At 32.4% G+C, this 10,391-nt stretch overlaps 1 protein-coding gene across 1 annotated transcript; it reads left to right on the plus strand.

Annotated features, from left to right (window-relative positions):
* Positions 1 to 6,229: 6,229 nt before the first annotated feature.
* On the plus strand, positions 6,230 to 8,565 carry LOC106339570 (probable replication factor A 73 kDa subunit). Its single transcript, XM_013778406.1, has 10 exons — positions 6,230 to 6,379; positions 6,576 to 6,849; positions 6,928 to 7,018; positions 7,095 to 7,216; positions 7,301 to 7,382; positions 7,490 to 7,607; positions 7,685 to 7,842; positions 7,911 to 8,025; positions 8,114 to 8,293; positions 8,374 to 8,565. The coding sequence occupies exons 1-10, from the start codon at positions 6,230 to 6,232 to the stop codon at positions 8,563 to 8,565; spliced, it is 1,482 nt and encodes a 493-aa protein (XP_013633860.1).
* Positions 8,566 to 10,391: the final 1,826 nt, after the last annotated feature.

Here is a 10,391-nt window from a genome sequence, read left to right on the forward strand (position 1 = left end):
GCGTTTTTGAACAAAAACGCATCGATCGATCCGTTTTTTTAAAAAAACATAGCGAGGGACATTTCCCTTTGTTTGACCTAACAAGCAGGTTCTGTGGTTTCGTCCGAGGAATATACCGAGGGAACAGTGAAAAAGTCCGTCGGTATACTCCTATCGATCGATGTATATATGTCCAAACACGCATCGATCGATGAACTTCCGAGGAATTATCCCGACGAAGTTCTACCTCGGTATATTCCGAGGACTTTTCCGACAAACAAGGGATCCTCGGAATTTCCTCGGAAATTTATTTCCTCGGAATTCCGTCGGAAAATTCCGAGGGATTTCAGAGGAAAAAAGAAATTCCGAGGAATTATTTCCGACGACGTATTTCGTCGGAATTGCGTCGGAATAACGATATTCCGACGAAATTCCGACGATTTTTTCCCTCAGAATCCTTGATGTTTTCTTGTAGTGATATAGCACTGCATGTTTAATTTTGAACCTAATTAACCTTTTGTTGGTCTTCACCTATTGTCCGTTATTAAAAATTTATATAAATTAGGTTTTAATAATTCAGCTTCTGTAAATACGAGTACAAACTTATAAGAGATGTGACCAAAATAAGATCTTCATTCTGGATGAACTTAGGTGTCGCTAGTTTATTCGTGCCTAACAAAGAGTGACTTATGGAGTTAGCATGTGACATTCCCTTTGTTTGACCTAATATAGTATTCAGAGGAGCCTTATCTTTGTAAACTTTTCTTATTTCCTTTGTTGGGCGTACTTAATCACACCTTTTGGAATAATTAAAGACTGCTTCTGATATGATACCGTTTAATTGTATTTTAATTACGAAAATTAATTAAAATATTTCTGCTGATTATAAAGCTTAGCCTACTACGTATAAATAATCTTGGACATAATTGGAGACTGTGCGTTGATATAAAGTTCAAAAGTCAATCCGCTTTTAACACAGTCAGTATGTTATGTATCAATACTTGTATTCAGTTGGATACAGAAACGACAAAAAAATCCATATGTTACTTATTTACTTTTTACATTTTACAATGATAAATTTGGTTATTAACACCATATCCATATGTAACTAAACATAAATTCTGTTTGTTCTTGCAGCAAAACAATATATTTTGGGATATTTCTTCTATTTTTTTCTTTCTTTTCTTCCTTTTTTTGTGGGTTCAGCTTAGGTCCTAATTGCACTGACTTGCATTGTTTATTTTCTCCAATATCCTCCCCCCTCTCCACATCTTTAAACGTAGCTTCAAACAATCGAATAAATATCTAGACCTTTGTTTATTACTTTATTCGGATCAAAGAACATTTGTGTTGTTTCTATTTGAGTGACAAATACTTTTAATGGTAGATATTTTGGCTTAAATTGTTATATTACATATCTCCAAACACTTTTAACCTAACGGCCAAATTCCTTAAATCATGTAGACATTAACAATTTTCGACTCTGGCTCTCAGCTCTATGTTTTAATTTGTTGCTATATAGCAGTTATGTTGTTCTTATCAAGATAAACTACATCTTTTTCTTTTACACGTGGAGATCCCAAAAGTTTTCTAGGCTAAAAGAGTAATCTCATGAGGCCTTGCATCCAAGTACACAACTAATTCATCTAAATGACACGGCTAGGTAGCTAAGGCGAATCGAACGTATGGTCTTAAGCAGTTAAGCTCTAATCTTCATTAGGTCCGGAAACCGTCTTTGCTAATACGAATAACACAACTTAAAGTATTTTTTTTTGTAACACAAACGAAAAATATTCATCCACCGGAATTGGAACTAAAAACACATTCAGACCAACCCATGTGTTTAATTACTAACCTACACATACCAGTGGTATTAGCCTACAACAGGAGCAATGTTTGTCCATTGCTTATACTTAAAAAACCGGAGGAAATACACAAGCTGTATGATAATATCATTTAATGTTAGCAATTATACAATTCTATAATATATAAGATTGTAGTTGAATTCTAATATTATATAGTATATGTTATCCAAATTCCAACGAAATTAATCAAATATATACACGTATATTTTAAAAAACTATCCACACTAAACAAGAGAAACGAATCATCTATAAACGTACAGAAACCTAGTGGAATACATATCACCATATCTTTTTGAATTCAGAAACATTTTCATAAGATTTAAAACTCCAATTTCTATTGGATACTTGATTAATTACTTGAATATATATATATATATCCATTTTAATTATTATTAAATACAAACGAACATAACCTCCACATTGTTTCGATTTTTCTCACAGAGAGGACAAAATAAGCTATGATTAAAGAAAGTGCGTAAAATAAGAGATGGAGACGTTCACTACCTCACTTTCGTTGATTCATTCACTCCTTTCATTTTGATAGCTCTCTTCCAATCCAATTTCTTTTTCTGTCCCACTCCCTCCATATCCCTTCCTCTTAACTTTTGATTTTTTTTTTTCCTGACCGTCTTGTCCAATCAATGCATGTGATTGAATATCTACTTACTTTAAGGTTCTTAATTAAACAAAAACAAAATAAAATAAGATAAAGATCTCTTTACTTGAATATAATCATATACTTAATATAACTAATCCTAGATTGGCGGAGAGAAAAACATAGATATATAACTAACCATGTACGCTTCAATAGCAAATACAATACAAGCCTGCAAGTCAAGCTTGAAATTAGACCTTTTTAACAAAAAAATGCCAAGCTTGAAATATCGTATTATATCATTATATCAAGCAGAAAATAAAAAGGAACACGTTCTCTAACTTTTGAAAACTGCCGCCAAATGTACTATACCGTTAATTAAAAAACATGTCATCATTCAGTGCATTCCGACAGAATAAAGACACGTTGGAGAAAACGTGTCCGTCTCACCAAGAAAATAACGGACACATGGCAAGGTGTGATTCCGTTTTGCGCGTTTCAGAACGGTCAATCAAAAAGCGCTTTAACCGCCGACCGCACTCGATGAGTTGAAACTTTCTGATTTTTTTTTTTTAATTAGCCAACGGAATCCTATAAACTTGCCATCTATTACTTTCACATGTTATTATGTTACTATTACCTACAAAACTATGGGTTGTTTGTAAATTCTACGAATTTTTTTATTGAAAAGTATAAATTTTTATTAAAAGTATATAATTTTTTAATTAAAATATTAACCCCATAATAAAATTAATTTATCAGAGTTATACCAACTTAATTCATTAAAAAAATAAAGTTTAATTTTTTTAACATAAATAGTCATTTAAAATGAAATACGATAAATAAAGATAAAATTTTTAAGTCTTTTATAAAATAAAACACAAATATATGAAAATGTGACATTTACTAAATATTTGTCAATTGAAAAAAAAAACAAAAATAAACCCGCGCTTTCAAAGCGCGAGTCAAAATCTAGTTTTTAATTAAATTTGCTTACCGATGAATATGTAACGTTTTTATTCCTGTTCCAGTTTTGTAAAAGTAACAACTTTTTGTCAAATAATATGATTTTTTGTTCTATATCTGTACCATGATTTTTTTTGTAGGTTTTCTTACCAGTAAGTTAATAGTCATAAACGCAAAAATAAATCGCTTATTCCAAGATTCGAAACCTACATCTCTTGAGTTTAAACATAGTTAAGAGCATCTCCAAAAGACACTTCATGACTTCAAATATAAAGTTTTTGCACTCTAAAAATGAATTTCAAAACTTCAAATTTGAAGTTTCATATTTTTATTTGCATTTTGATACTTACTACACATCACATTTTTTGTTCAAAAAAAAAACAATTACACTTCACATTTATGATTCATGAATATTTTTTTGTTTATTGTTTTAATCCTTATAAAAATTATATCTCGTAAATATTTTAAGTTTTGTTTACAAAATTTAAATTTATACATAAAATTAAAAAAAAAAACTTTAAATAAGATTTAAAATATTTAAAACTAGATTTAGATAACAAAAATATACAAAAGAAACTTAACAAAAAAGCTTTTAAAAAATTACATGAAGACATAAGTATTACACAAATTTAAATATTACAACAACACTAATAGTCAGGTAAGTTTGAACCGGAACCTTCAAAATTTCTAAATATTGTCCAATTTTTTTTTTGTCTAACTGAAGATGGTTGTTGTTGATGATGATGTCTTTTCGTACAATTCTTTCTTGTTTATATTGAATATATTCATAAATATTAATATCATCGATAAAAGTTAGTCTTTTAGCAATATTTTATGTTTCTCTTTTACTTTCTTGATCTTATCTAATGTATTTACAAGTATTAATATCACCCGATTCAACAATTTTTACCTCTAATCTACAAATTAAAAATTATGATAGCCATTTTTACTTCAAAATGCACTAGTATATCATATATGCATTACGAAAATCACTTTATGGAATAATATGGTATTTTGATTGAAGTTTAATATTAATTAAGTTATTTTGTTTAAATTTTTATATGTTTATATATGTGCTAGTTATTTACAAAAGTTTTATGAATTCAAATTAGTTATGATAAATATAAAGACCATATTATAAAATATAAATAGTTTTAAAGTTGAGTTTGAAGTTTTGATTTTGGAGAAGAACAACTTTAAACTTTAAATATAGAGTTTTAGAAATTTCAAAATAGAGTTTTTTTTGGAGATGCTCTAGTGACGCAACGATGGTACTAACACACATCACTATAATCATAAAATTATTTTTGATATATATACAGTTTAAGTTTGGTTGAATAGACATATTTACTCAGTGTTACAAAAAAAAAAAAGACATATTTACTCAAAAAGCTATTTCATGCATTTCGTTAAAAGCAAACACTTGTAAATCAATGAAAAAGATCACGTACTCACGTAAGTACAGTGTTTCACCAACCATTCATAGTCAATTCTTCTTTAACTATAAAAAATTGTTTTCGTAGAATATAAATGTTGAAGGAAGTTTCCTAGAAACTTGATGATTTGCAAGAGAAATTTTTTTTTAGAAAAAATATCGAAAAAAGGAACTCAATTCTAATTTTGCTAGCTCGAAGACTCGGAACAAAAATTGGTCCGTTGGATGATCTGGCATTTTCTAGGCGTTTCGAGTTGGAACGGTGGAATTTAATTATACATTAGATCTCGATCTGTTCAACCGCGCAGATTTTTGTTTTCATTTATTTTTATATAAATATTTTGTTTTCAATTCTAAATTGGTATATATTATAATATATATGTGTCTATCAATTTTTAAAACATAATAAATTTATTGTATATTTTTTTCATTGAATAGATTGTTTCAAACTTACACATGTATTTGTATCTTAACTATTATTTTTGGATTATTATTTTATTATTGAAATCGTAACTATATATATAAAGACTAGTAAAATATTATTTTATTGTCATATTCCAAGATATTGTAACATTTCACAAATTTAGAATGTTTTTTAAAAATTAAACTTTTCACTTCATAGATTTATATTATCGAGTAAATAATTAAACATTTACTATATAGTTTAAAATTTGTTTTCATTGGTTTAAGGTAGTAAATATTAATCATTGTTAGATAATATGATTTTTGTTATGTAAAAAAATCTTTATAATTTTAAATTTAACATCGACAAATATTTAAATATTTAGCATATAGAGGTATAGTATTACAACATTAAATTATATCTATTTAATTTATACTATCTATAAATCCAATGAATCATCTATTATTTAAATCCAATTATTGATAGTTCAATAAAAATTTATGGTAGGTCCAAAATTTAAATGATAAGTTTAAATCTTATACAATAAAACAAACTTGCCTCTCTCCTCATTAAGCCACGTCATCAGGTAAGAGAGAACAAATCTCGACACGTGTTGGCACCACAGGCCTTCTCCCGAATTTCGTCTTACGCGGTCGTATCGTCATCTGGGCTTCGGAGTAAATCGTCATTTGGGCTTGCGACCCGTTATGTTAAGACATCTCCTTTGCCTCTTCCACTGCGCGTCCATGGCGACGAGATCTATGAGCGCCGTAAACTCTCTATAACGTATCGTCAGCCATTACTCTGTTTATCATTAGGCCCTATCTGTGATTACTCTGCTTCGCCCACTTTCAGCATTCACGTTACCTCTTCGTCTTCCACTGTAACCGGCTTAATCCTTTGCTATAAATGTCGCACCTTTCTGCGATCGTTAGATCAACTCAAACGACATCAAGAATCATACTTTCTCCCAGCAAACGATTTCAATGGCGTCTTCCTACACTCTCCTTGCTAATCTGCGAGCCGGCCGGTGCTCAAACACTGCAGAGGTTCGTCTTCTGAGGTCCTGGGAGGCCAGAAATATCAACAAAGGCGGAGAGCTCATCAGTGTTGACATGTTGTTCATCGATGAGAATGTAAGACCTGCTGTTTTGAGTAGCCCTCTTATGAATACAGTTTTCCGATCTGATAATCGATGTTCTGTTTCAATCTAGAAAAAATAATTCCGATCTGATCATCTTTGTTAGCGTTTTCTTGAAAATATCATATTCTGAACTTATAATCAGTTGTTTCGTTTCCTGTCTGATGCTCTGTGGTTTATTTTTTTTACAGTCCACGATGGTGCAAAGGTCTATTCCTGCTCTCCGACAGCTTCAGTTCAAGAATCGTCTCGCCGAAGGATCTATATACACTCTTACCGGCTTCGATGTGGTGCGCAGCAACCCTATGTTTCGGTTATCTGATTCGACCTTCTCTATCCATTTCAATGAGGGCACTGAACTTGAGAAGTTGTCAACCACTGTTCGGACCATACCTACAGAACTGTTTCGTTTCCGAACATACGACCAACTACGTGAACTAGCAAACACCGGCAAACAACTCCCTGGTATTGGTTTCAAAATTTAGAACTGATTCTGGTTATCTTTAGCATTAGTTGATATGGTTCCAATCTGTAATATTTCAGACATCATGGGAGAGCTTTGTCAAATTAGGAGCACAATAACTGATCGTATTCCTGGTGCTCAGCGCGTTATGCTTAGTCTGCGTCTAGAAAGGTTGTTTCTATCCTCTATCTATTTTTGTATTATTATCAGAACCATCTGACTCTATATCTTCTACAATGTGCAATAGTACAGTTGTTTGTGTTAGTCTGTTTGACTCTTTAGCTCCTGCATTCCATAGCAAGCTCGATAGCTATGAGAGAGAGCCAAAAATTGTTCTGGTTACCGGTGTCAATCCTAAGATAGTTGCGGGTAAGACACATTACCTTCGACCATATTAACGCACATCCATATTCTGTGTACCGTTCTCATAATAGCTTCCGTTTCCTTTGTCAGGGAAGTTATATCTGAATGGCACATCTGCCACACGTGTTTTCTTCGACTCTGAGACTGCAGTAGGAAAGGATGCATTTGACAGGCAAGACTGATTATCCTAATTAGAACACATTGCTTGAACAACGCTGTATATGTCGATCATCTGTACATTATATCGCTAACTTATTTTCCTTGATAATCTCTTTGCAGATTGCCAAGTGATGGGACTGACCAGTCAGCGTCTTCATCAAAGGTGGTACACACACAGAAGATTGAGCCTATGAAAATTTCTGATCTTAACCAATTCGTTATTACCGTCGATCCTCAGGTGAAGACTGATATATCAAAATTGAATACCTTTATAAGCATGAGATTCATATTTGTGTGTCTCTCTTATCTCGACAGGTCGTTGAGTTTTTGTGTACGGCTAAACTGACTGAAATACAAGTAGCAGAGGGTTGGTGTTATATTGGCTGCTCTGTTTGCTCCAAGAAACTCATCCGAGAAGAGACCTCATTTACATGTGCTCCATGCAATGAGACCAATGCTGTTGCTCAACTCAGGTTAGTAGCTTAGGCTTCACGCTTCCGTGTATTTGAACCATGACTAAAAGATGCATCTTCTGCGACAGGTACCGGGTGATACTCTCTGTGTCAGATGAGACTGGCATAGCGGCTTTTCTTGGATTTGACACAGAGATCACTAAGCTGACTAATGTTTTAGCTGCTGAAGCTGCACAGATTGTGGTAAAATCTATGATCAACCTCTAAGTATCAGCTATTACTGTAACTGGTACCAATGGAGACAATTAAAATGTTTGTAACCTGAATGCAGGGGGTAGGTCTTAATGCTCAGGTTGACACTGATCTGCCGCGAGTACTGTCTGAATTTGTGGGAAAAACATATACTTTCCAGCTCAAGCTAAAGGACTTCAATTTTACTGCGCACCACCAGACATTCACCATTTCCCGCATATTCCCTGCACGTGATCTCGCCCCTCTTCTAACATTTGCTGTGAGTATTCTTCTGTGTTCTTGATGTATAATTGCTGATAATATATAATCTGAACACCAGCTTTTTCATGTTTTTAACAGGAAAATGTTGAGGTTCACGAGCAAGCCCATCTTCAGAATGTGGCACCGGGAACAGATGACAGAGCTGCAATCACGTCCGATGTTGCAGAGGTGTCCACCGCAGGTGATGGTACACTCACCGGTCGTGAAGCAGAAGCGAATGAACACGATGCTGCGGAAGATAACGCCTCTAAGAAAGCACGAGTTGAATGAGTATCATCGCAGAATCCAGACAACCAGTCTCAATCAGTTGTTGTTTTCATCTTTCAGTTTCGCTTTTGCCATTTTTTTTCTTCTGAACAAAACTCTGAGTCGTGGTTGTCCTTTTTCTTTTATCAAATAAAATCTTAAAACAATCGACATGTGCATGTGTTCGATTTATATATTCCATCTTCGTGACTTTATTATTTTCATGATCGAATTGATAGCGATTGCCATACTTATAAAACATATCATGTGTTAAAATTTCTAACGAAATAAACATTATTGATAGATTCTAATGCATTTTTTGTTTTTGAAACATATAGATTCTAATGCATTTAGCTTTGGCAATTAACACTTAACTATTCAAGAACTTAAAAAATTGCATGAAAACTGTGAGGACTGTTTTGTTATTCGTATTTGAAAGAACTGACAACAGTGCGAGTCTTGATGTACGTTAGAAAGCTAAAAAATTATTTTCTTTACCTGAATGAAACACTTTTCGCCTGAGTACATAGCAGAATATTCATACGAGATGATACAGCAGAGTCCTTGAAACTCCTCCAAGAAAGAAGAACACTACTCGGTCATACTCACTCAAGATACCACTTGCTACAAGTTCTGAAGCAGTAGATATTATTCAAACTTTTACATACTTATCTCATCCTATCTTTAATAAACCAGTAACAGTTGCATAGAGTCTATACAGCTCCCACAATAGAAATATAAAACATTACTAGCAACCCTTTTCATACTATCACAACATTTTTAACTCGAACTCTCCATCATTGAATTCTCTTACATCTAGATCGCAAGAAATCATGGTGAAGAAACAAGAGGCAGTAGCAGGCAAGGCACCTTCAGCGAGATCGCAGAGAAGTCAATGTGGTCCTGTACTGTCCACACCATCATCATCGTCATCATCACCTGTACTCTATACTTCTGTTTCGTTTTGTTCCTCAGCCTTCTATTTTCTTATCTTTCATTTTTTTAAGGCTTTCTTTATCAAAAAATATATTACAACCAAATAAAGGCGAAAAACACCAAAAATATAACAGGCATATTGAACCTAATTCTGATAATTAGTTTAAATCTGATTCTACCTCTAACATATTGAAATAAATATATCTACTCCATATATTAGCTAAACCATATAAAACATATTTTTAAATACACGACCAACTCCGTATAGCTAGGCAGCAATGACTATACTTCCCACTCGGCGCTACAAACGAACACACATATGTTACTACGTAAATGAATAGAGTATATCTAAATAATAAACTATAAATACAAAATTAAACTATCAAATAATTCTCCTCTTCGTCGTTTACAACAAATTTGATCATTTCTTACAGTTGAAATATTGATTTAATAGTATATAAAAAGATATTTAGAAACAGCTCAGTTAGAGAGTTTAATACTAATAAAATAAATCCTCTTCAACGTATCTCTTAAAAACAACAACAATTATGCCAGAATTATTTTAAAAAGGAATTTAGACAAACCCAAACACAACCAACCCATAACGATTATATTTATTATACTTTCAGCGTCGAATTGCAAAACAAAATTCTACGGTCCCTAACCACAATATAATGTACACAAAAATATCGACTTTTTCAACAGTTTACTATTTACTAATGCCGTAAAATTCATTTACATTCATTTGAAAACTAACTAAAGAATTTTGTGATAGTACAAAAAAAATCACAGGCAAACAACCTACAAACTTATTTAGACGTTTCAGGTAATTCACAATAAATTTCTGGAAAACAGTAAATTTTAAGTAACCTAATAGATTATTAAAAGTGTATCATAAAATTAAATAAAAGTCA

Source organism: Brassica oleracea, chromosome C1 (genome assembly GCF_000695525.1).
Source record: "Brassica oleracea var. oleracea cultivar TO1000 chromosome C1, BOL, whole genome shotgun sequence".
In the NCBI taxonomy this organism is placed as follows: domain Eukaryota; kingdom Viridiplantae; phylum Streptophyta; class Magnoliopsida; order Brassicales; family Brassicaceae; genus Brassica; species Brassica oleracea.

What these genes read in the sequence shown, in the direction of transcription:
- LOC106339570 (XM_013778406.1), top strand. Translation starts at nt 6,230, where the DNA reads ATGGCGTCTTCCTACACTCTCCTTGCTAATCTGCGAGCCGGCCGGTGC. An exon ending in CAATCCTAAGATAGTTGCGG is followed by an intron (nt 7,217 to 7,300) that starts GTAAGACACATT and finishes TTCCTTTGTCAG; the next exon opens with GGAAGTTATATCTGAATGGC. An exon ending in GGAAAGGATGCATTTGACAG is followed by an intron (nt 7,383 to 7,489) that starts GCAAGACTGATT and finishes ATCTCTTTGCAG; the next exon opens with ATTGCCAAGTGATGGGACTG.